The following is a 26,248-nucleotide window of genomic DNA, read 5'->3' as shown; positions in this document are numbered from 1 at the left end:
ACAGGATTTTCAAACTGGCTTTCTCCCCGAAACTGGAACAATGATACAATTTTGTTTTGACTCACTGATACTGCACGTTCATAGGAGAAATGCACGTTACGGTACGATTGCTTCACGCTAAAGGGTGGGTACTGCAGACAAGGAACTTTCCCAGGAGGAAAAAGATTATCTATAAGCAATTACGAATTTTTACAGGCAGCCACTGGTATCAAATATTTATTTTTGCTGCTTAGAAAGTAAGATCCTGTCCTATTTCTTTTGCCCCAAATGAAGTATACGATGACAGAATCAGCAAGAGCGGTGTTAATCCAGTGACTTTAACGCTTTTTTTGGTGTTGCACCATAAAAATAAGTTGTAAGGACGTGAAATCCTTTGGGACGAGGCGATGGAGCCCCAGCTCAGGTGGGGAGGAGGTGGTTAGCGCCGAGGGCAGGCTTCGTGCTTTAACCGCTGGCAGCTCAGGAGGAGGCTTCGAGAGGCAAAACCCTACCTCGGGACTCTTCAGGCAGGTGACGAGCGGTTTTTACGCCAGCCACAGCACTACTTGCCTGCCTTTTAACACCGCTGAGCCTTAAACAAATTCTGACTGTTATTTTTGAGGGGGGCAGGCACGTCCCCAAACCTCCCCGGCCCCCCCAGCGATGGGCTGGGGCTGCCCAGCTCTAGAAAACGCCTCACAAAACGGGAGAACCCCGCCGGGACGAAGCGGGCGGCTTCCCGCAGCGGGTGCCCCCCACAGGAGGAGGCCGCCTCCCCCCCCCCCCCCCCCCCCTTCCCCCGGGGACACCGGCACCAAGCGGCTGAGGGCCGGGGGCCGCGGGGCAGGTGCCACCGCCGGCGGCGGACTGACCTTGCGCAGGGCGGGCACGAAGAGCCCCCGCCATTTCGGGCCGTTCTCCTCGCCGAAGAACTCGTAAGGCTGCGGCGGCGGCTGCATGGCGCCCGCCGGCGGCTCCTCCGCATCGGGCCCGCCCGTCCCCGCCGAGGAGGACGAGGAGGAGGAGGAGGAGGAAGAAGCCGCCGCTCCTCAGCTCCGGGCCGCCGGCGGCTGGCCGCTCACCCCCCCGCCCCGGCGGCCATCACATCCGGCGCGGGAGGGGCCGGGCCCGGGCCGCTCGCCGGGCGCTGACGGGGCGGCGGCTGAGGCGCCCTGGGCCCCGCTCGCTGCGGGCCGCTACCGCCCGCTGCCGCCGCCGCCCTCCGCGCGCATGCGCCGCCGCCGCCATTTTGCGCCCCCTCCCCCTCCGCCGCCTCCCGTCAGTAGCGGGCAGCCCGCAGGGGGGCGGCCGGGCTGAGGGGAGCGGGCGCCGCCATCCCGCGGTCCCCTCAGGAGCCCGGCGGTGCGACCCTGTGCCCCCCTCGGGGGCTTTCCTCACCCCCGCGGGCTGTCCCGCCCACCGGGTTGCCCTTTCTGAAGGCAGTGTAGTTGAAGTCTTACGTGCCCTTCACGCCCTATGTACCCCTCATGCCTCATGTACCCTCATACCTTATGTACCCCCACCCCCCCTTTTAGGGCTTATCTACAAAGGGAGTTATTCCAAAAGGGATTCATTAAATCAAAATAAAAATTGCCTTTCTGCCAGCGAGAGGGCGACCCCTTGTTAGGGCAGATTTCCCCCGGAGGAGACGGGTGCTTCACTGACAGCTCCCTTCGCTCTGTGGTCTCTCGGCTTTCCCGCTGCATCAGGACAGCCAGGGAACTTTCCAACAAAATAGTTATTTCTGTGGAAAAATGCTGGTTCGTCAACTCCAAACTGTGAGCAAAAAGCAACCCCACTTACGGCGAGCCCCCCAGGCCGGCAGCAGGCACCCCAGCACCGCGCCTCCCTGCTCCGGTGCCCCCTCGCCTACTGCTGCGTCCCCAGCTCTGAGCCCCCAGACCCCATTTTTCAGGATGGTGTGGTCCTGTTCTGGAAACACGAAATGCCAAAAAGGAGCTCATTTTCCCCAAAGCAGCCACTTAGTAAGCCATGGCATGGGCACTCAAGCACTTCTTCTTTACAACACCTTAAAAAAAAACACTTGTACCACACACTTCCAACATTTAGGACTGACCCTATGGAGGAGCACTTTTAGGGGAAAAAAATGCAAGTTTATCCCAAACTGTCTTAATGCATTTATTCGGAATTTCAAGAATTATCATTGCACATGTCATTACAGGTCCACGTCAGGCTTAGGACCAGTTCTGCCCACACATACCGATATGAGAAAAAGCTGTGAAGTGGTATAAGTACAGATAAGATACCCCTACTTTAGGAAGACAGGTTCTGCACCCTACCCTCTAAATAAATAAAGTAATTCCTATTATGTGGAGATACAGCCATCTAAATCTGATGAGAGTTAGCAAATACCAGTGAAACTTTTCTGTAAGTCAGGAGAAATACACAGACCTTACAGCAATTTTAAAAATACGCTATTTTAATCACAATAGTGAAAGGCAAGGTGATTAAGCCATCCCAGTGAGTTGGACCCTTTTAAAAAAATACATTCATACATTTTCACACTTCATGGGCAACACACAATGTATGTATGTATTAAACCCTGTTATCATAAATCACTGAAGTTATTACTTTAAAAATGTTTATAGCTTTATTTCTAAAAATATAAATATTTTGCAAAATGCTGCATAATTTGAAACCTTCAGTTAAGCTCTACCCCAAAATAATCATCTCCTGAGAGTAAAAAGCACAGCAGGCTGTGCAGTTAAATGTGCTGACTTAAGATTCACCACAGTATATGACTGCTTTACATTTTAATGTTCTTTATTCTGTCAATACATGTTAGGGCCACACCTCGTGTGGGAGGAAGTTGCTTTTGCAATCTTTTTGTAGTATTTACTGTTGATAGGCAACAGTTCTGGAGGGGAGTGAAGATATGATTGTTTCATTGTGAAGATATAACTTGTACACTGAACAGCATTTTAGCATTTGGAACATCTGAATCTTTGTCTAGTGTTATTGTGGCTAAAAATAAAGACCAAAGCTTTTCTTTGAAGGACTAATTATTTGCATTTCCAGGTTGCCCTTATATGGGAGTCACTTTTCCAGTAAAGTAGATGTCACCAGAGGAAAAAAAAAAACACAACACAACAAAACCCAAACAGATAGGTTAAGCCCTGGCTCTCTCAAAAGCAGCTCAGCTCTGTACAGTAAAAACATCAGCTAGCACACCTGACCTTCTACGATAACACAATCCCTCATGCATGTCAGAGAGGTACAGAACGTAAATGAAAAAAAAAAAGCATGGCAAGTCGCCTGGTAGCAAACTACCCACAATTATCTGTATTACCCAACATCCTGTGAACATCTGCTTTAAAAGTACTCTGAAGTACTTTGTCCCTCGGGCCACATAATTCTTTTTTGTAGCAATTATGCAGAACACACCAAGATACTGTTAGCTTAGAACTTGTTTAACATCTCTTTATATTTCTCCAGTCTCCACGCAGATTCTCTTCTAGGTGCACTTTTGATAAAGCTTCAAGTACCAGTAAGAGCTCACAAGAGTAACCAGTACTTTCTAAGCGCTCCTCTTGCCAGGCATGAGGGAAATGGGAAGCCTTCCTGACTCACTGCTGCTCGGGCTCCAAGGGAAGCAGAATGCAACATGACTCAATTAAGACAGGTTTCTGTAGCTTCCCTCCCTTCACATTTGCTTTTACAAAGACCATTTCCACTAGATTGCTCAATATGCTGTACAAAGATAAGCTCCTTTTGCCCTACCAGTACTCAAAGGGTAAAAGCAAACAAAAAAAAAAATACCAACCCAAACCACCAAAGTAGTTCCTGATCTGTGATGACTTCCCAGGTTTAAGTTAAATGAAAAATGACTGTTTATATACACATTTTAATTTCTGCTCTATAGAAAAACAGAGACAGATCAGATAGACTGCGTATCTGAATTGCATATCTAAATTGACTTGGATTTGGTAATCTCGTTAGGCTTATTTTTTGCTGAAATACTTTACATTTATGTAAAAGGCTCTGAATATTGTTTTCAGTCTCTGATAAAGCTTTTAATTCCATATCTGCAGAATCCTTAAGCAGGGCTTATCCTTCTATCTCCATTATTTTAATACAAGTTAGGGGACTGACAACTCTGAACCAATTTAAAGAGACGGAGAGAAAGCACACAGAGAACCACCCCATGCCTGGGTGGTTCTTTTTCAGAGGTGGGCAACCCAACCACGGAGACTCTTCCGGCACCACCTACTGCTCCCTGCGGTCCTGGGAGAACCTCGCCCTGAGCCTGGCACCAGCCCCTCCGCAGGCTGCTCCTGCTGAGGTGGACGAGCCTTTACTGTGAACCTGTCAACGGTCCGTTTGCTTGGCTCTTGCAGATGCCAATACCATACCAGGTCTTGCCAGGAACCATAAATCCTTCACTCAAGAAATTGACGAGCTGTGGGCTGGCAAACATTTCAAGTGCTGGTTTTGCACTGCACAGCTATACCGACGTTGATCTTGCAAGCAACACATTGCCTGTTTCATCTTTGTCATTAAAGGCTGCAGAGTTCATTCAATGCAGCCAAGCTGCTACACATACGAGAGGGGGAAAACAGCACTGCACCTGTCAATATTCACAATTCAAATCTTCGCTTCACTTCATCTGCAATCATTTTTGCAATGGCAAGGGAGGAGGTAGCAGCAGGAGAAGGGGCATTTCGGACATGGAGAATTCTGCTTCCAATATCTCCCGTGCCACCATCAAATACGAAGTCATCTACCAAATTTCCATCGCTGTCCAACGCTTGAGCTCTCACTCCAGAGGGACCCCTGCAAAACAGAGGAGCTCACTGTTAGAAAGATAACATTGTAACAATCCAGTCAGCTTAATTGAAATATAATAATATTAGTAAGCCCTTTGAGAAAATGTAGAGGACCCAGGAATTAGTAACATTTGCAATACATTTCAAAACTAGACCATACAAAACCATATACTTTTGAACTGAATCCCTTTCTGTAATATTAGGGAACCATCCCACAGAAACAAAGGAAAAGACAAGACATCGGTCTGCTTTATTCTAGATCAAAAAAGGAGTCTTATCTGAAGTTATATGGATTTTGAAGTTACAGATTTTATCCAAGCTTTGATACACTCTCTCAGAATGTCAACACAATATTTAGCATCAAATACCAGCAACGATTATATAAACAGCCCGAAACACCCACATTTTTTCCAATGTTTACTTCTGTCCAGAAAGGTAAAAGCATTGACAAGCTGTCTTGTGGCTTTTGGTACTTGCATACATTGCCTCATTTCTAGTGCCAGGCTTTTCCCATGAAAAGTAACGTGTGACATCATGAAAACATTTTATGGCTGTGAAGTTTGCACAATACATAACCATACCTTTCCACACAACAGCCAAGATGATTATTTCACTGCCAACATCTTTATCGCTTGTGAAAACCAAGGAGCACCTAATAATTTATCAGATTAAAAAGTAACAATGACTTCCCATTGCTATTTCTATGGTATCAAGTGCCTCACAGTCTTTTAAGGAATTTACTACCATAGCATTCTTTCCCATGTAAGTTTCAAAGTACTCTAATTCTCATTTTACAGTACAGAAAGGGGAAAAAAAAAGCAAGACACCTCAGGTGCATAGACAAATTTCCTGCTGTACTTTATGGGTAAAAAGGAGGAAGGGTTCTCAGACACACTTAACACTGACAAGTTCATCTATACTACATTATTCCAGACTATCACATTATAAATTACATCTTTGATTATTCTGCTAAATTTCTGCAGGTAAACATATTTTCAATGTTTGTCCAAAGTCACAAGGCAGAGCAGGGAGCTGAACCTGATCATCCAAATCTTAAGGCAGCATCAACTCCTGAACACTGTGTCCATGTGAAGAAGACACGTCAGGGCGGCAGTGGCTCACACGTTAACTGTGCTTGTTCCAAATCCTTGCAGGACACAACTACCTGCAGTCCTGAACCTCATGCAGCAACTGCCTGTCTGTCAGTAAGCAGGCTTTCTTCACAAGCATACGTGCTAAGATTTTCCCAGTGCTGATTTTAGAAAAGATGATAAGGATGCATAAAGATGATTAGGATTACTGTAAAGGGCACTAGCACTCACGTACAGAATTAAGAACCACAAAGGACATGCAAACGTTTCTGACTCCCTTGTCTTATTCCAGAGGTGAAAGCACTGCAGTAAACACGACACTATGTTCTCCTTAAAGATAATTCATAGGCAGATAGGGAGAAATCTGAAATAATAGCTCATTGTAGACTACTTCTGTAGAGTTTTCCATCTCAGAGTCTCTGTGACCCTCTGGTGGCAGAACCAACGATACTACACTTTATTGATTATGAGTCAGTCTAGGAAATTTGCTTCTGTTCAACAGACACCGGCTTGCTTGTCCCATCCTGCCATTCTCTAACACCTTACTGAGTGTTACCACCTCAGCGGGTTACTAGAGAAAAAACATAAATGCATTGTTCATTTGGAGTTAGAGAAGCAAGAATCAAGAGTATCATTTTACTAGAAAATAACCCCCGAAGTGGAGATTTCTGCTGTTCTGTAACAAACACAAGAACATTCATATTGGGTCAGACCATAGGCTCACCTACCCCAGCAGCTTGCCTCCTGCCAGTCACATGCCAATACATGAACAGACCAAGCCCGGAAGACTTCTTCCGACTGTACAGGGGACTGTACAGGGACTTCACCTCTCCAGTCCTGAACAGCAAGTTTCTCCTTTTTCACCTCTCCCACAAGGCCCAGATTTGCAAGTCCACCCTCCGCAAACAAAGTTCTGGAGATCATTTCAGTCTCCCATACTGTCTAGTTTTAAGTCTCTGAAGTAACAGGGTAAATGTTACGACATTTAAGAAATTATGCTTCGTAAGCTACTTGTTCTTCCTATAAGGAAACGCTTCCTTATAGGTTATAAAATTCCTCCTTCTCCATTCCACATCATTTCTGAAGGTTGAGATCTTCAATTTCCTGAAAGCAGAAAAATCAACTCTTTCCCAACCTTATGAAGATTCCCAAGGAAAAAGCAAACAATGAAATCAGGCTGTGGAGTCAAAGGCTAGTCAGGCTTTTGGGGGAGCGCAGGGCAGTGTAACGAACTTGAGAAGCAGAGTGGGAGATGTCTCAGAGTCATTACAGTAAAACAAGGGCAGGTAGCCAGGCAGAGGATTTTCTGTATTTTTTCCTCATTGCGAAGTCGCTCTCCTCCCCAAACAAGCAAACAAGCCCTCTTTTTTTCAAAAGGAAACCTTTTGTTCTGAAATAGCAAGCCTTGTCAAACATGAATTTCATGCCAACGGTATTCTGCCTGAACTCAGTAACTCCTTTTTTTTTTTCTCTTATTTTGCATTTTCTCCCTGCAAATATTTAGACAATTAAACCCACCTCCACGTACTTTAAATGCCTCAAGCTTTCTTCACAAATCTCTTCAGTTCCCTGTCATTTCAGTACTCCTTTGAATTCGTTTCTCCCTCCACACCTTAAGCTGAATACAATTTATTGACATGATCAAACCAAGGCATTATTCACTCCTATCTGATGACAGTGCTCTCAAGCACACACAAAAACATCACTGTCCTCCATGTAAAAAACAGAGGTGCAAGCACTTCTTGCTATTTCTGCCAGCTTTAGTTCTTTTCTAGCACTACAGTTTTCCACTTTTCATTAAACATCTATGCCTTAAGCCATATGTTCCCTTCCGGAGGGAAATTAGCAGTCTTCTCTTCTCCTAAATACAAGAAATTTAGCCAGGGGTACCTATTATGCTACATCCCTCCCTCTGGTAGTATCAGTAACAACTCTCAGGCTTCCCCATTCACTAGCCATTCACTAATGAATTTCATTAATTTTGGTTCACAAAGAAAGCAAACACTATGTTCAAGCTACTTGATGTGTCATTTGGAAGATTTTTTTTTTTTTGGCATGTCTCCTCTGTGAATTTCAGCCTATGGAGAGCAAACAGAGTAACAAAACTATTCATCAAACCTGCCTATACGTAAGTTTACACAATATAAAACACCTTCCTGGAGAAAGCATCCAAATATTTTTATGCTTTGGTAGCGTATTTTGGTGGGAGAAAGGAGGAAGCTATGCTACGATCAAAAATAAGAGATTAAACAAGCCGTTGGGAGTTAGTAACAAGAAAAGTTTTCTTTACCTGAGTACGTCATTGACAGTGACCTCTGGTATGAACTTCTGAAGTTCCTTCACCTGTGCACTAAGGAAACACGCTCTGTACATTTCACTCAGTCCATACGACAGGTTTCTCAGTACAAGCTTCCATAACCCACTGTAGAGAAGAAATAACTGCAGTAAGAATGAATCTTCCGTGATATATGCAGCCATGTCAAACTAACGTCTTTAGAAGGTAGCAAATGCAATTGCAGAGCAAAATTTCCAATTCCCTACATCAATAATCCAATCGTTGCTTTGTTCTTGAGAAATACATGCTTGTCCTTCCCTGTTTCATCAAACCTTCAGTACAGAGCTGTAGCGTTCATTTACGTTCTTTTTGTGGAACGTAACTCCAGACTCCAGTCCTTCCTATGTCCAGGATTTTTGACTGATCCAACCAAGTCGAGGCAAGAAGCTGAAAACCCACATGCATGAGAGAAGACGGCCATACTGCATGAGACTTTCTTCCAGTCGTTCTGAAGAGATCATCTACTCCTAAAAACCTCAGCTTTCAGTTAGTGAATCTTGTTACGTCTTTGCAAGCCTTGCTTGCTTGGTTTTCCAATATAAAAATCAACAGATAATGATCAAGATGTTCTCAACACTTTCCTTTAGTAAACTGCATTAAGCTGAGCTCCTTGCCAGGAAGCTATTTTGCAGTTCCCTGACCTGTTCTGCAGCCTCTCTTTGGACCCTACCCAATATTTTCACCTCCTTTTTTCCTGTCTAATTTCTAAAATTGAGCACTCAGTTCCTATCAGCCCCTCATAGAGAAGCAAGATTTCTCTCAACTTCTACAGATACTCTGTTCATTTATGCTTGCATTTTTAGCAATGATTCCTAGCTCCTCCAACACGCTTTGTAGGACAGCTTCCCAGTCTTTGTGGCTCTCAACACATCTCCTTGCACTTGGATGTTTTTAAATTCATACTGATGACCTGATCAAGTTTAACACGACAATCCAGACCACTGTGTATTCTCTCTTCCAAGCAATCTCTGCAGAGATTTTAATCCCACTGTCAACATTGGTTAAAACATTGCACTCCATTGAATCAGAACCAGTACCAAAGCAGCTCCATTAGTAACAACGCAGCTCACCAATGCCTCCCAATAAGCAGTCAAATCCTCAGACCAGCTGAGAAATGCCTTGGCAGTTTACAAAAACTGAAATATTAGATTACACAGAGTTGAATCTCTTTGGGAAGTCCACCTGTATCAGCACAACTGCCTTTTAACACACCAAAAACTTGACAGGGTTTTTGATGAAAACTAATTTCCATTGGATAATAAGCTGACCTTTAAATTACTATATTGAGCAGGCAAAAAGATATTACCTGTACAGTACAGCATCAAAGAAGTCTGTAGTACTGAAGTCAAACAATTTGTAGCCCTCTCGCTTAAAGGCTAATACTGCATTAGGACCAAGCCAAACGCTGCCATCCATTCTCGGTGTGAAATGAAATCCCAGGAACGGGAACCGAGGATTAGGAACCTAAAGCAGGATACAAGTTATTACAGCTAACCTCAGCTGCTACAAACCGGATCAACGGAACAGCTATCCAACCACCCAGGCCAACAAACTACTCCAAGAAACATGGGAAATATTTGTGAGAAGGAAAGCACAGTACTTACAGTTTATTGTGTGAGAGAGTGAATAAAACAAACCCAGACACAATAAAGGAGTTGTCCTCCCGATAAATGGAAATAATTCATTTTAAATAAAAAAAAGTGAAAAAGCAATTTAGTTTGCCATTTTATTTCCATTCACCACAACAACATTCGAGACAAATAACCACACAATTGGCTCCCGAGCTGGTTTCTCTGTTTGTTAATTGTGCAGTTATAGCACGTAACTAATTGAAAATGCTGAAGAACAGAGCAGGGTCAAGTCAGACTGCATCCCAGATAAAGCAAAACAATCAACGTATGAAGAAGTATACGTGATTTCTCAGGCTATAAATAAGTCAACCCACAACAAAACCAACGACACACAAATACTATTCACCAATAGTAATTACACTACAATAAAGTAGGTTATAAAATATAAGGAAAACCTCACCTTTCCTGTATAACTCAAAACAACCATGGTTAGCAAGCCTGATTAATAGGAATAATAAGTATCTGCAGTTTCTTTTTTTTTTTTTTGTTTGCGAATGGAACACAGTGTAATTGTGTGTGAAGGCTGACAGAAACAAGCTGTCTATACCCAGAAAAAACGTATAAAATAAGCACATCTCTCCATGTGCTGGTGTTTTAAGATCTTTAGCTGTTTAGAAAAGGTGCCTACAGAGGCGACCATCTTACAGTCTGAAAATAAACAGTTATTGGGTCTATCAAAACATATCAAAAATAGGTTATGACTGAAAAATTACTTCAACATAAGTTTCTGTCCTGTATTCAGAGCACTGCTTTTCCTGTTAGAAATACACTTCAAATTTTTTTTCTAAGCTTACTGCAACCACCCCACAAACTACATCCATTTCTGGTAACAAGTCACTAAGCGAATAAAGCAGTTTTCTAGTCTTATTACCACATTTGGCCTTAACAAACTTTCAAAGGGTACAAACTCTTCTCCCACAGCCACGGCACAAGGCTGGAAGCCAGTTCCTCCCCCCATCCCAAGGCAGGATCCTGCATCATTCCCAGGTGACAGGAGGCCAGACAAACATTCGATACCTGGAGTTCCATGGGGTGACCCGTGCCAGCTTTTAGCAGGCAAACCTAAGCTCATATGAAAAAGGCACTATTTAAACATAACACACGAACTGATTAAATGCTACCCTAGGAACTCTTTTTTCCTGACCGATAATTTCACTTTCTCTTTGGAATTGTCCCTCTTTGTCACACTATTTTTCTTACCAGATTGTAAAAATCTTGTCCTTTTCCTACCACTTCTATTTTTTTTGTCATACAAAGTAAAGTTAATTCAAAGATGAAGTTAAGAGACATTTATCTCAGTCTGAGCCTTCAGGAAACAAAATTAAGCCCTGCACCTAAGTAATTGATAATTTACTGTTGTCCCTCATTGACTTCTGAATCCTGCCAACAGGTTTATTTTATAATAGAAGGAAAAAATCCAGGCTTTTGTGGGTATATGGCTATCATGTTAAATGTTTGATTCTTTCCCTAAAATAATAATAATACCAATCCATTCCTTTAGAAATGAACGGATAGAAAACCTCACTGGCAATAATTTTCCTTGATGACTCTTTTCCTGTTCCTTAAGAGACAAACTGTCCTGTCAGAAAGCAACTGAACCTACGCTGAGATGTTGTGCATCACTACCTTCAGTCTAACAGAAACAACAGTGTGATATTGCCCTTATTTCTGTAGTTTTAGCAGTTCCTAGAACACACTGTGAAACATGCACAAGAGAGTACTTACCGGGTAAATGTTTCCTTTAACCATATAGCACTTTTCTGGTTTTAGCACCAAATAATCCCCACGGAAGGGTACAATACGAGGCTCAGGGCTGCAGCCGCTGATTTCAGACAGGCGGTCTGAGTAGAGTCCTGCACAGGTCACAATGTGCCGACAGTAGATTTCCTCACCCTGGGTGGGGGGAAAAAAGGCAAAACCAAAACCAAACAGTTAAAAATTGAACATATCTACTAAAAGAACACCTAAAATTCTTGAAAAAAAAATGAGTAAAAAACAAAACTAAAAACAATCACATTTTCAAAACATTTAATTGTTTCATTTCAGTTCTCATTTCTTATTTCAGATAATATTTTTCTTTATTCCCTGGAGGAGAACTGTCATAAAAGTGCAATTCATTGGATAGGTAAGGCTGGAAGAATCTTTAAAGAATAGAAGGGAGGAAGAAAAAAAAATCAAGAAATGTCATCAACTCTCAAACTACCTTCAAGTTCCTTACACAAGCATGCCTATTGCACAGGGCTAAGACCCACCACGAGAGTCACTCGTGCTCCACACTGCTCCTCCAGCTAACCAACTATCTCCCTTTGGCACTCCCTCATTGCTGTCTGCATCCTACAAAACACTGATGCCACACTAGTGCAGCTCCCTGGCCACATTTTCCTTGCCAGAGGGCACATTGTAGGTGAGGTACCTAAACAACCACAAGATATTTGGTTAAAGAATGCCATTAACAGATTTCACCCCCGCACTGGGAGCGGTCAAGCACTAGTTTATCCAGACACCTAAGCTCATAGCACACAGTTATGGAGAGCTGTTAAATAGCTAAACACCTTACTATCTAAATGAATTAAAACAAATCACAGTCTATGTTTTCAAATACTATGTGGTTGGTTTTGTTGTTTTTTTTTTTTAAAAAAAAAAAACAAACTTTTTTTCCCCCCATCTAAAAATGTTTCTGTAAAGAATTCACTTTTTGATGAGGGAATGTAACAGATTTTGGAAGCTGCCTTTTAATGAAAGCGGGGAAATAGATCAAAAAAGCAGCAGCTGTAACTTGAAACACTATTTGTGATGTGGTAGGGAAGGTGTTCTTTGTGCACGTGGGGCTTTTTTTTGTCTTTGTTTTCCCCTTCTCTCTCTCCCCCCAGTAAAAAGTGCAGATATTTTCTCCTGAAGGTGAAAAGATTACAAGTACGTTTGCTGTGCAGCATTAACAAACCTGCTTTAGCCACCCCAATACATGTACCTGTTTTACTACATTACCTTGTGGCTTTCTGATAATAAAACGACTCCAAATGTCTCCTTATCGTTTTTATAAATGTCGAAGATCAAGAACAAACATGAAAATACATGTTTCTCTCTAAATCATAAAGTAATAAAAGGAGTCCATGGAAACAACAAGCGTAAGAATGTGCAAATAAGGAAGATAAGGAGCACATACCGTCAAAGATGTCAAGCAGCAGAGAGTTATACTTTCATTGTTATTCTCAGCACACAGTAAAATCTGAACATACTTGTATGCTTTGTTAACAATTGACTGAAGTGTTCTATAACAGCAGTCCTAGATGACAGTGAACATGTTACAGAAAAGCACCTTTGAAGCTTTCTAGAGGCTGACTAATGCACTAGGACTTGACAGCAATTCTTAAGAAAAGGAGAAATAGCTTCCTATTACGCAACTAAATCTTGAGTTCAGTTCTTACCTTAGAGTTCCTAACAATGACTGGGTATTTCAGTCCTGTAAGAGAATTAGACAAGAGAAGAAATTAAGAATTAAGGAATTAAGAGGACACATAACAGAAAACTGACAGAATTAGCCACTTGACACAACGAAGGGTTCTTCCACTGGCAGATCTTCAAGCTACAGAACAGCTACTGTTGGACGTAACTGACATCGTTGGACATAACTGTATTTATAAATTAATAGTTGTCATTTTTTTATCCTTCCATAATCTATGCTATGTGTACCACCACAGATCTAACCCACCTATTTGGATGAAGAGCACTGTCACAAGCACACACATGCAATATTCTATTAAAATCAAATTTAGCTGGAGAGAAACTACTTCATCTATTTTACTGTCATTTTCATCCACCAGTATTAAGTGTTTTGACTGAAAGGTGACCTGCCTGGGAAAAACAGCAAGTTTGAAGAATACTCTCACTAACATAATTTTACCTTTTTGTCTAAAAACATCCTTTTCAGGCAGAAAATTGAAATCACATTTCTGAGCCTAACGCAAACATGTTTTGAACCAAATCTTTTGCAGGACTGTAGTAAATGAAGGGCAAAAATTGCCTTACCATCTGCACTTTCTGAAGAACTTTCTTTAGCCATCACCATGCCTGTAACTTCAAAATCAGTCAAGATTGTTCCACCCGCTTCCTGGAAGTCTTCAGCGTAGGATTCGGCCACTTGTTTATAATTCACAATACCAGTATATGGAGAATCAAGGGCCATCAGTCCCTGAAACAGTATTAAGATATGAAAGAACAGTGAAGGTTGTATGTGCAATTTGGTCTTTGATACAGAACGTATTTCCCCCGGAGTAATGTGCACCGCCACCGAGAAGGGAGTACTGCTGTCTCCCCATCCCAGGCTGCTTGTTCCTAGTCTCTCCATGTGGCAGCTCCAGTGGCAGTGTTAGTGTTTGCTGACAACTAATATGGTGAAAACTGCTTACAGGGAGTTAACCGATTGTGAAAATACAGCAAAAACAACTATTTGATACAGAATGCTTAATGTTAAAACAAGTTGCCTAATCCTGACTTCAACTAATATACATTTGTTTTTCACCATGTAGTATGCAGTTCCACCTCCAAACAGTCACTTGGGAGTTCACCTGATGCACGGCTACTACCAATGCCTCCTGCAAGGCTAAACGATATGATCTAGCCTGGTCTCAATACCCACTGCATCGCACATCAGAGAGAAAAGTCCCTTCTGAGTTAGGCAACAGCCTATGCCTGACCTAGCAGAAAGCAAAGGGTTCAAGTTTAGTGCAGAGCTAGATTTTTACATTTTTCTTAGAGATATTTAACTACTTCTTCTACCAAAATGGCTCAATTTCTCACTTACTTTTTATTCTGCTAGATGTCAGAATGTTTTCCTAGTTCCAGCTATAACATTGGGATAGTAGGATTGCTTTATCTCACAGAGATGCTTCAAGCATAAATACACTGAAGACCGTCAGCCACCTAGATACTACAATAAAGGGCCATTCACAAGCCTGAGACAGATAGAATGGTTTATAAAATTGCCTTCTGCACAAAAGATTTCTCTCCACTTGAATGGTCTTATAATACATTGCACTGTATGTGCAGTTACCTTTCCTTAGGAGAAAAGGATTCAGCGCAGGAAACCAAAGCAAGTGTAGTAAGACCCATCTTAACCCAGTCATTTGCAGAAGTAAGTGCTCAGATGGATCTTGAACATGCAAAGAATGTTTTAAGGAGTGGATACAAAGTGTTTACAAGAAAGAAAAAAACAAGATTCCCCTCCAGAAAATTTTTGTCTGAGCCTACAGCCGCTCAGAAGCAATGAGTCATGCACTGCACCAGGCGCAAGCTGCCAGATGAAACAGTATGGGGAATTTACATCCAGATTTTCCTCTCAATCAAAGGCAAACCAAACAATAACAACTCCGTATTCCACAAACCACGCACATTTCTCCTGCTGTCAAAATAAACAAGCTGAGAAGTGCTACATTACAGCCAAGCGTATAGGAAGCAACTTGATCAAAATTGGCTTGAACCAAGTCTGTATTTGCAGATGAGAAGGAATTTTCATTGCTGCATTATAGAGCTTAACATAAGTTAAACAATTTCAGTGGGAAGGAGCAGAACTGTCCCAGCATAAACTCAGATATAGCAGTTCTGACCTTGGCAAAGGAAAATCTGCCTATCGACCACAAAAACATACAAGCAAGCTCCTGCAAGTAGAAGGGAAAAAAATAAAAATCACTAATTCCTACTGGCACGAAACCTGCTTGTTTTTTCCCTGAACACATATATACATCAGAGAGAACACCTCTTTGTAAAGCTGAGAAAAGGATGAAGTTTGAACAGCTTGCAGGTTCCATCTGTTTGCCTGTAGATTCAGTCCTGTTCAGGGATTATCGAGTCCCCTTTCCACTTTAACTCAAATGACTCTGATTCTTTTTGTAGGCTACAAGTGAAATGAGTTACCTGGTCTCCGATTCACGAATTCTGGCCCTTGTGACACAAACCAGAATATCATTTGCAATTAGTGCAGCAGCTCTTTATGACTTCAGCACACAGAATTGATGAACAGTGAACAGATAAACAAGGGAATGAGAACACACGAGCAGCAACAAAGCAGGGTGAAAGTAAGCATAGACAAGAAAGATTCTGCAGGATCATCTTATGTTGTGTTAGACCTGGTCTGATTTGTATGTAAGGGCAAATACACATGAATTGGCCTAAGAAGTTACAAAAATGCATGGATACATTCTTTTTTTTTGTTGACAATTGTATTTGTTCTGGATTTTCAGGCTCTTTTGAAGTTGTCACCCATGCAATTTACCTCAAAGCAGAAACATGTTCACATTAAATTCAAAAATAACATCATCTGAAAATTTGAGATCTCACATGATGGTTAAATATAAGAAAATTCCTTACCCTGCAGAAGGGTTCTTTGGCTTGTATTTCTTTTGATCCAATCAATTTCAGACCTCGGACATTGTTCTGCAGCCCTCTTTCATACAGAGCTTTGAGTCTTGGAATTTCATCTTGTTCAACGGCTACGATTAGCTTCAAAGAGATAACAAGGCATACCAGTGAGCAAAATACACAAAACCAGTTCAGCCCTGGCATCCAGCCCAAACAAGCAAGCCATAGTGAATGTGTGAACAGTGAATTACAATGCAAAGGGAAAAAAACAACATGGTTTGTGCCACTACTGGCACAAAAGTCAAAAAACACCACTTGTTACTGAGAAAGCATCAATATACTAAGGAGAGTTAAAAACAAATGTTAATATATAGCTCAAGTGACTATCCGTGGAAAATATTTGCTAAAAGTACTATAGGACCACATATCTGAATGGGAAAGAAGAGAACATGATTTCAAAGAGCCACTGGGATGCTTCCAAAAAAATAAAATTGAACGTAACCCAACATGTACAAATCTCAAACTGTCTTGAATAAAGGACGTGTTCTGACATGGCATCTCAACTGAACTGCACCAGCCTCGCTCATTTCAGCACATCGTTAGATCACAACTATCGCAAGACATTTATCCAGGCTGTGATATCCATGCCAAGGACACCAGAAGCAAGTCTGCACAGACCACGCTACTTCCAGGCCGTGCTCAGGTCTGGCAACACTGGCACCTTTGCACTGCCAAGGCACCAAGTTCTCCAAGCCTGGGGTTGCTCTATTTAAAACCAGCTGTAAAGTCCCAATATCACCTCCCCTGGAATAAACACTGCTGAGGAAGGTGATGCACAAATACACAAATTCGGTGCCAGCAAAGGACCAACAACGCTGTGGGGGCTGTGCTAGCCCTTCCCAAGCACCACACCTCTTAGTGCTCTGAGTCGAGAGCAGGCTTCTAACTCTGGGTGTGTGGCTGCACGAACCCACAGTGCCATCTTGTGACCAGCACCGCAGTTTAGGGTGCACAGCATGAACATCCCAGCGAAAAAAAAAACGGAACCAGCGCTGGTGCGGGGCCCACCAACACTGCCACATCCAGGTATCTCAGCTCTGCACCCAGATCTGGAAAAGATTTGCACCCAGCTCCCAAATGAGGCTGAGGAAAAGCCACTGAGCTAGGAGGCCTTGAAGTGGCATTTCTCTTAGAGGTGTTGCACAGACCCTGTCTGATACGACAAGGGCGTGTGTTGTCTGAGACATTTATGAGTGACCTGCAAAGGGGAAACCAGGGAGGAGAGAAAGTCAGGTGCTGGTTTAGAGTGACTCAAGGTGGTTCAGAGAAGAGGCGATTGTGAAAAACGTCAGAGGGACCTTCCGAGGTGAATGGGAGGCCAACAAAATGGCAGATGAAATTCATTGCAGAGTTAACGTGAAATGATCACATAAAAAAATCTTAGCCTCATATATAAAGTGATGGGCTCCAAGTTCAAAGTTATCAGGACCAAGGTCTTGGGGTTGTGACAGATGATCCTACGAAAACATCAGCTTCATGCCTACTGACAGTCCAAACGCCCTAAATTGAGTATTGCGAACAATTAGGAAAAGGATACAGGACAATAACAGAGAACTTTACTATCTCACTGCAAAAATCCAGAGTCTGACCACACCCTGAACACTGGTGCTCATCTTGTATCAAAGATGCATTAAACTAGAAATGGTTCAGATGACAGGGATGACAAGAGTCACGAGGCACCTTCTCTAAGAGGAATGACTGAGCAGGCTAAGACTCATCAGCTACAAGAGATGACTCTTGGGGAGGAGGAAATATAAATTTACGCATGGCTTGGAGAGTATGAGCACAGAACAACTGTTCACCACATCTTCCAATAAAAGGGCTAGGGGCCATTAGATGAAGCCAGCAGGAGCCAGTTTCAAAACAAGAGGAGGTAGTTCTTCATGCAATGGGTTGTTGATCTCTGGAAATGTTTTTAATTGAAAAACACTTGGACAAGAAATCCATTGAGTTAATGCAGACAAAACAGATCAGGCTCAGAGAATAACCTGAGCTGAAAACAGTTGGAAGCTGGGAGATTTAACAATTAACATATTTGTTTGTCCTGTCTGCATTCCTCCCTTGGTCTCTGAAGATAATTCTAGAACCATGTTGGGTGAACTCTGATCTGAATCAATACTGCCACTCTTCTGTCTCCAGCATTTCAGGTTATATTAGTTGAATATAACATGATATAAACGCACGTACCTAGGTCACACCTAAAGCTGTATTCAAGTTTGAGTCTTTTCGGAGCCTGCTATGCCAAGAAGCATAGCATATGCATACTGAAAGCCTTTGTGTTCCTTGGAGTTAGTGGCTCTCCGTGGGTGCCCTCCTTCCACCGTTACCTAGGCTATTTCAGCTCAGCCCCCAGATGAGGAGGGTTATTCTTTAGGCTCAGATAAGGAACTAACTTAAGTAGATGTAAATAAAACAAAAAGGACCTTCATCCCGAAGGAGGTAAGTTGCAGAAAAGCAACATGGAAGAAAATACTATACCCAGGCACATGCTGTACCTTGTAACATACATTACAGTTACAGTTTCAAAGGTAAAAACACACAGCAGTTCCTATACCTTCCCACACTGTTTATATGGAATTCCCTTCTGGTCACAGTACTCATAGCAGAGAGCTGCACCTTGCACACACAGCTTAGCTTTCAGAGATCCGGGTGTGTAGTAAATTCCACTGTGAATTACACCGCTGTTATGCCCGCTCTGGTGATGAGCTAAATAGAAAGAAAAATACACTATTAAAATACACGTTCCCAAGAGTGGTTAATTATTTCAGCTGTCAGAAAAGTGAGCAATTTGAGTTTCTGCCCTAAATCAGTGTTACAACAAGAGATGCTCAACTAAGATAACTGCACAGCACACACAATTCCTCCCCTGGTTCCAAAAAGCTAGAAAAAACACTGACACAGCAACAGTTAGTTAATAACAAACCAACAAACCATCACAGATTGAAATGTGCTGAATCAACGTGTGGGGGTGGTTTTTCCTCCAAGAGCTACAACTGCATGCAAATCCATCCAACCTTTCTACACGTTAAAATTAATTTTAAGAAATCCTGTTTTTAAAGCGAAATGCATCCTTAAAAGCCTCATCTAAAGTAATGTCCTTGTAATCCTCAATTTTTTTGGACATGCTGGCAGGACTGGTACACTTTTCAAGTACTTGTGAACTGGATCAGTTTGCTATTTAATTATTTCAGTTTAATTAGTTATAAAGTAACCAAGTAAAACGGAGGCGAAAATATCAAGAGCATTTTTATTGAAATAATTTCATTTTACTGTAACATGTTTTATCAAAGTGATTTAAGTTGAAGTAAGAGGTTCCCCCTCCTAAAATGTTGACTCATAAAAGGTTGCTTTCAAACAACGAAGCAACAGGGCTCAGTCTTTATTATTTCAAAGCCAGGAGAGATGCCCAGGTGCAGAGTGCCTCAAGATTTCCCATACCCCTAAAAACATAGGAAATAACCGCTCTGATGTAAGCAGGCAACAGTGGGAGCTGTGCCACTTTACTCTGGCTAATGTTGGGCCAGGAACTAGCAGTATCTTTCCAGTTATCACAGCATTATTACTTTACCTCCGAGCTCCCACACAACTGGGAGCACCCTGTGCAGCATCTACAGGAATATCGAGACAAAAGGGGCAAATGACTGTGGTTTACAGTGCTAGCAATTAATAGACAAGCGTAGGGAGTGCCAAGACCAGCAACACCCAAACGTTTTTAAATCCCTCCCACTCTGTACGGCACTAAAACAGCCTCATCCTCGTCTCTTTGCAACAGCAGGAAAAGGTAAAAGCAACAGAGCAATACCTGCACTGCTCCTTCCTTCAGTCATTTGCCCTCCTTGTCCTTTTCCCCCAAATCCCAGCTGTGGTGCAGAGCCCGGTACCACCCGCTGCTTGTGACCTGCTCCGTGCCCCCTCACCGCTACCTTTCACACGTGGCTGTGGAAGCTGGCAGCACAGACCACGGTCTCCTGACTAGCCTGGCAATTCCAGCAGCGAAGCAGAGTGATGGCAGCTCTGACGGACACCTGATGGACGCGTCCTCGGGAGGAAGAAGAAATCCCATCGGGGCAAAGCCACTGGTGTCTGGGCGCAAAGACGCCCTTCCCGAGGGGAAACCATCACTTGCTTCAATGACAAGGGCAGACGCTCTCCCACTGGCGCTCACCCACCCAAAAAAGCGCCTCCCTTCAAACACACGCGTACGAACTAGTGATGTTTTGGTGAAGGTGTTTCAGTAACGATTTCTGACAGACCAGCAGCGGGAAGCCCACGAGCGCAGCCGGCAGCGCGGCTCCGGGAGGCAGCCACCATACCTAGCTCCTGCTCCTTCTCCAGCACGGCGAAGGCGAGCTCGGGGTGCCTCAGGACCAGCTCCCGGGCGGAGGCGAGCCCCACGATGCCCGCACCGACCACGGCCACGTCGAAAGTGCTACAAAACACACGGAGAGGAGGCGGTGAGGGCTGGCCCGGCGGCTGCCAGCAGCCCCCGGCGGGGCCGCGTCCCTCAGGGCGGGCGAGGCGCCTGTCACGGGCGCCCCCCTCTCGCCTCGGCGTGTGTGTGAGGGAAGGGCTGAGGGTCCCCAGGACCGAGGGGAGGCGGCGGAGCTCCGGCAGGGCCGCCCCGCTCCTTCCCCGCGGCCTCACCTGCGCTGGCGGCGCTGGGTCCGCCACAGCGCCCCGGGCCCGCCGCTGCCCGCCCGCGGCCGCAGCAGCGCCGCCGCCGCCATTTTGGGGGCGGTGAGGTACACCGCGCCGGGGCGGGCTCCTCCTTCTCCTTCTCCTCCTCCTCCTCCGCTCCGAGAGGCGAGGTGGTGGCGGTGAGGGGCGGCCGGGGCAGGGCAGGGCCGGGGCGGTCGGCCTTGGGGGCAGCCCGCTGCGAGGGGAAGCCCCGAGGCGGGGCTGAGGGGGGCTTCCCCTGGAGACACCGCCCCGCGGGGCTGGCGGAGCTGGGTGGGCCTGGCGGTGCTGCGAGTAACGGCTCCATTTCTCCTTCCCTCTTTTATTTTCAAGGACGTGATGCCGGTGGGCAGGGCCGTGCCGACAGCACGCAACCTGGGCAAGGTGCTGGCTCCGGGCGCGAGCAGACACTTCTGGGGGTGGCTGAACGCCGTGTTCAACAAGTAAGGGGCACGGATGGGGTTGCTCAGTGAGCGTGGTGGGTCTGGTACACCCACCACACGCTATGTGAAGAGGGGCAGACTAAGGATGGGAGAGAACGTTTTCTGTCATCAGTGGTCTTTTCCCCCAGGTTGCTTGTTGATGCTTGGCAGGGTTGTGCCTTCACGTTTCCAGCTATGGAGCAGCGGGTGCCGGAGGAAGGGTGCGCTTCGCCCCTCTCCTTGGGGTAGCTGAGGCAGGCTGGCAAGCGGGGTTCTTTCTCCCCATTCACCAGTCTTCCTTTGGCCCCCAACTGCACTGACACCTCAGCCAATATTACTACTGTGTCCCATTTAATCATTCAGAAAAGCATCTGACCAACATTTAATAACGTTCTGCTGCACAAGGATTTCATGTTTACTTTCGGAAAGATAAAGTCCTTCAGAAAGATAAAGTCTTTCTCTTTCAGAAAGATAAAGGCTTTTTCAGTGTAGCGCTTTCTCTCTTCATAACTTTTACCAGTAGCTAACAGCCTTATGTATTCTAGCACTACAGAAATGCCTTGCATGGTGCGGCTGATGGCTGTACTGGGGTGCGAAGTTCAGCCAGACCAGAGTCCTCTTCTAGTTTTATGCTTCTGTCTTCAGCGTTCCTCACCAAACTAAGAAAGATAGCCTTTTCCTGAATAGATTTGGAGATTTTAACTATTTGCTGTAATTCTTGAGGAAAAGCCTTCAGGAATGACATATATATGGAGGCAATATGTGTAGTGATAGGACAAGGGGTAATAGTTTTAAGCTAAAACAGGTTTAGATTAAACGTAAGGAAGAAAATCCAGGCCAGGCTGGATGGGGCTGGGGGCAGCCTGGGCTGGTGGGAGGGGTCCCTGCCCATGGCAGGGGGTGGGATTAGGTGGGCTGTAAGATCCGTCCCAGCCCAGACCATTCTATGATTCTATGTTCTTATATAGCCAAGGTATCTTTGCAAGACAAATTTGCAGTTGTTGTGAAACCTTATTCTGGAAAGAGAAAAGTGTTTTGTGTGTGTGTGTGTTTTTTTAATCTCTTCTTACAGACATGGAAGTAAACAATTAGAATGGTTAACATGTGCCAAGTCAAACTGCATTTGTATTCTTTTGTTACCAAAAGTAACTGCTATTTAAAATAAATTAAATCAAAAACAAACAGAACAAAACAAACAAAAACACAACAAAAATGACAACAACAAAACAAATGCCAGGCTGATTAAGAACCAACATGAGCCAAATACGTAGATTTAAAACACTTCCAGGAAATCATATTCTTAGACTTCTGCTGTCTTATTGTGTCCGTAACTGTATATTTTTTACGCAGTATTACTACAAAGATAATAAATCTGCTACCTTATAATAAACATGTGAATGCTCTTGCTCTTTCTGTTTTGGCAGAGTGGACTATGAACGCATACAAGCAGTTGGACCAGACAGGGCAGCTTCAGAGTGGCTGCTGCGGTGCGGTGCCTTGGTGCGCTATCAAGGCTCTGAGAAATGGCAGCAGGACTACAACGGTCTCCCCACTGGGCCCTTGGGGAAATACAAGATAGAAGCAATTAATGCCACTGAGTCTTGCATCATGTACAGAGGATTTGACTATTTGGGTAATGTAGACCCAGCAGTGCGAACAATATACTGAATGGTCTTAGTTCTTTTCAGGTGCATCAAAATATAAATAACTGGGTTCTTTCCTCATTCTGTAGTATGATTTAGAGAAATCTTACGTTTGTTTTCATTCCCTTAAATTGGCCCTATGAAGATTTAGCAGTTCCTAAGATTTTGCTGCAGGTTTGCCGTGAAGCAAAAAGAAATAGGGAACTTCCTCAGCCCTTACCTGAAGTAACAGTAGCACTAAGGAGGTGCAAAAAAGATTTTATGGTTCATGGGGTTTATAGTTAAGTAGTTGGTAGCAAAAGGCACTATTTAAAATATTCTTTTTCTTATAAACCGAGTGATGTTTCCAATGTCATAATACTGCTTGTTCTGTAGGTGTTTATGGTGATCTTAAAAGAAGCAAACACTCAGTTTCTTATATAATAATAATGAAAAGATTAAAAAGTGTTTCAGGTTTCTTTAAGTAACAAAAACCAGAATGGGGAACAGGTCCTTTTTTTTTTTTTCCTTAATTGGAATTACACGCATTATTACATTCCTAACTCAGTCATTCTGTATCACCCAGATTTCCAGAAGTTTTTTGTTACTTGCCCATGTCAGAGCTGTTAGAATATTACCGAAAGGGTGCAAACTTTAGGGTTTCTGTAATTTCAAATCCCATAAAGGGATTTTGGAGATTCATTACGCATTGTGTGTCCCCCCCACACTCCCCACACATAGAAGCATGTTGCTGTATGTGGAAGTAGTTACTAAATTTGCAAGTGAGAGTTTAACAGCCAGTACAAGTTGTTGCTGGTACTCTGAAGGAAACACTTTTTGTCTTTCTTTTTTGTCTTTCCAGATGGTCTTGAACATGTTTCAGAAATCAAGCTGCAGAAGTGTATTTACATACAAGACGAGTGTCTGAAGAGGCTCAGTGAGACTAAGAATCTACAGAAGAGTCTCCTGCAGCTGAAGATAATTTCCTGTGGGAATGTCACGGATAAAGGCATCATTGCACTTCACAAGCTGACGTACGTGAACTGCTGAGCTTTTCTCTATCACCCCACAGCTCTGGGATTATTTTGACTGGAAAGGCTGAAGTCTGACTGTTCCCGGGCTGTTTCAGACGTGTGTGGGGCTGTGTGATGGCTGGGTTTGAGGAATTGACCTGAATGGCAACCTGGGAGGGATGGCACTGCCGCCACTGGAGATGTTTCTTCAAGTGTGCTTGAGGACAAATTGTTGTGGCTAGCTCTGAAAAGACATGTGAATTAACATGTAAATATTAAAAAGCTGCTTAAGGTTGGTATCAGGTAGTTAATGTAGCACAGAAGCCTGCAGCTGAGAAAGCCAGAAGCATCTGCTACAGTATGTAAATCTATAAATTGTGCTTCTGTCTTTAGGGCTGAGCGTGGCATTCCCTATTTACACCTGAAGTAACTTAGGCAGTGTTGGTTACTGCACAAATCACTCTCTGCCAACACAGCCTTGGCAAGAGCGGTGATGGAATGAATGAAACGCTGCTTCCTTTCATGTTAGCACACTAGGGTGGTTTTGCTTGAGAATAAGGAACTGCTGATCACCATGGCTTCTACTCCTGACACCCCTATTGTGGTTGATTTTCAGGGTATCTTGTAACTTTTATTGACTTTCTACACCGTACACAGCTTCCTGTCAGTTATCTTGTGCTCAACATAGCCTTAAAGGTCTCAGGCTGGGTCTTCTGCTAGTGTTCAGGCATGGGAAGAGGTATGAGCTGGGTGCTGCGCTCCTCTGTAGCTCTGAAGCACATCGTATGTGCTTTGTTGAAGTGTGGACTTGAAGTAACTCGGAACTGTTCTAGTGTTACGCAGAGTTACAGACATCTACAGATGGGTAGGGGGATGAACTGGATTTCATCCTACAGGAAGTTATAGTTAAGGACTTGGAAATATTACTCCAATTACTAAATAAATTAAAATTACTTATTAAATTGGTACTTAAATTATTAAATACTATTTAAAGGAATCTTGTTGACGTGGGGGGCTGGGATCTCTCTTTAAACTGTGTAGACAGACTAAATTTGTGATCAACTAAAAATTTAAAGCACACGCTTCAGAAAAAAAATCTTCCGTTAGGACCAGTAGCCTTTAAAATACTCATAATAGCTCCAGTGAATAATCCTTTATCTAATTTCTGAGTCAACAGTTAACTAGTAGTTGCTAACCTTTCTTTGTATGTATTTGTAGGAACCTTGAATATTTGTATCTGAGTGACCTTCCTGGAATAAGACAGAAAGAAACTACTGCTCGTGTCCTTCAGCAGGCACTGCCAAACTTAGAGCTGGAGCTGGATTTAGAATAAATGCAATTTCACATAAATGAAAGGTATTTGATTTCATAGTATTTATCATATGTTGCATAAATGAAGTTGTAGACGTTACCATATTTGCAGGTATGGAAATAAGCCCACATCTCTCAATCCAGCCTTAAAAGCTGTATGCAATCTGTTGACAAAATATGGAAATTAAATTTCACGATGCTTAAACTATGTGGTGAACCAACAACCGTGAAGGCAGGATTCTGTATAATTTTATTTTCTGATTTTATAGGAGCTGTTAATTCATCAATTAGAAGTTATAAAATATTTCATTGCACAGAAATTCAAATGCGAAATGCCAGTGAAAAGAATGTCAGCGTTGTGAAACAGCAGTGCTGTACAGCTTTATTATATGGTGCGGAGGCCGTGTAAATGTTTAGCCTCTGAGCATCTCACCCAGTCAATGGGTGACGGTTTTATAAATAGCCTATGGGCCTTTTTCCTGTTCTTCACACTTTAATTGGCGTAGCCTTTGTTTTCAACGGATTAAACTACAGACAGGCAGGCCGACTTCATGAAAACCTGAGCTGATGAAGTGTACATCTCTATTTGTGGAGAAGCAGGTTCTCTTTACGTATGCCTTTGCTCACATTTTTGGCATATGCTGACATGGACTAAATTCTGTGTAGGTCGTTAGTTGCAACCATGTCACTTCTGCTAAATAGGAGAACGATTCACCCTCAGGAAGAACATAGCATTTTTAGTCTAATTCCTAGCTTCGGTGGTAGTGGAGAGAAAGACGGTAGGTGGCAACTTCAAGAAAGCAGGTTTCATGGTAATGTGTCGAGCACGGTTACCTTGCCATAACTGAGATTCTCTTTCCTTATCCCTGATTGTCGTCTTGTCCTCTGAGGTAAATGGTGCCAAGCACTGGAAAGAATAACATTTTTGTGCTGGCTGCATCATGGGGCCGATTCTTCATTCTCTCC

General features: G+C 43.4%; 3 protein-coding genes across 4 annotated transcripts in view; 1 reads left to right on the top strand and 2 right to left on the bottom strand.

Moving 5' to 3' along the window:
* Positions 1–1,205, bottom strand: part of SOS2 (SOS Ras/Rho guanine nucleotide exchange factor 2) — a 53,578-nt gene extending 52,373 nt beyond the window's left edge. Inside the window, exon 1 of the mRNA XM_083839187.1 lies at positions 852–1,205. Within this exon, the coding sequence (XP_083695313.1) occupies positions 852–938 (87 nt within the window). The 5' untranslated portion in view covers positions 939–1,205. The remainder of the gene's footprint in view (positions 1–851) is intronic.
* An 888-nt stretch (positions 1,206–2,093) lies between these two features.
* Positions 2,094–21,241, bottom strand: L2HGDH (L-2-hydroxyglutarate dehydrogenase). Its single transcript, XM_083839199.1, has 10 exons — positions 20,882–21,241; positions 20,551–20,666; positions 18,792–18,943; positions 16,187–16,318; positions 13,850–14,012; positions 13,249–13,283; positions 11,549–11,716; positions 9,499–9,656; positions 8,148–8,279; positions 2,094–4,773 (listed from the first exon to the last, which is right to left on the bottom strand). Exons 1-10 carry the CDS (start codon positions 20,962–20,964, stop codon positions 4,578–4,580), a joined length of 1,335 nt encoding a protein of 444 aa, XP_083695325.1. The 5' UTR covers positions 20,965–21,241; the 3' UTR covers positions 2,094–4,577.
* On the top strand, positions 20,916–25,328 carry DMAC2L (distal membrane arm assembly component 2 like). 2 transcript variants are annotated; one of them, XM_083839207.1, is made up of 5 exons: positions 20,916–21,045; positions 21,248–21,357; positions 22,761–22,969; positions 23,821–23,992; positions 25,190–25,328. In XM_083839207.1, exons 2-5 carry the CDS (start codon positions 21,254–21,256, stop codon positions 25,302–25,304), a joined length of 600 nt encoding a protein of 199 aa, XP_083695333.1. In that variant the 5' UTR covers positions 20,916–21,045; positions 21,248–21,253; the 3' UTR covers positions 25,305–25,328. The 2 variants fall into 2 exon arrangements, with proteins under 2 accessions (XP_083695333.1, XP_083695332.1); XM_083839206.1 differs by having other exon boundaries at positions 20,928–21,054.
* Positions 25,329–26,248: the final 920 nt, after the last annotated feature.

The sequence above is a fragment of the Anser anser genome (assembly GCF_964211835.1).
Source record: "Anser anser genome assembly, chromosome: 5".
Lineage (NCBI taxonomy): Eukaryota > Metazoa > Chordata > Aves > Anseriformes > Anatidae > Anser > Anser anser.
Note: the sequence above shows the minus strand (reverse complement) of the source record. Positions and strands in the feature narration are given on the sequence as shown.

What these genes read in the sequence shown, in the direction of transcription:
- L2HGDH (XM_083839199.1), bottom strand. Translation starts at nt 20,964, where the DNA reads ATGGCGGCGGCGGCGCTGCTGCGGCCGCGGGCGGGCAGCGGCGGGCCC. An exon ending in TTCTTCAGAAAGTGCAGATG is followed by an intron (nt 13,284 to 13,849) that starts GTAAGGCAATTT and finishes ATTCTCTTACAG; the next exon opens with GACTGAAATACCCAGTCATT. An exon ending in ACTGTCAATGACGTACTCAG is followed by an intron (nt 4,774 to 8,147) that starts GTAAAGAAAACT and finishes TCTGTTTTGCAG; the next exon opens with GGGTCCCTCTGGAGTGAGAG.
- DMAC2L (XM_083839207.1), top strand. Translation starts at nt 21,254, where the DNA reads ATGCCGGTGGGCAGGGCCGTGCCGACAGCACGCAACCTGGGCAAGGTG. An exon ending in CAGAGGATTTGACTATTTGG is followed by an intron (nt 22,970 to 23,820) that starts GTAATGTAGACC and finishes TTGTCTTTCCAG; the next exon opens with ATGGTCTTGAACATGTTTCA. An exon ending in ATTGCACTTCACAAGCTGAC is followed by an intron (nt 23,993 to 25,189) that starts GTACGTGAACTG and finishes ATGTATTTGTAG; the next exon opens with GAACCTTGAATATTTGTATC.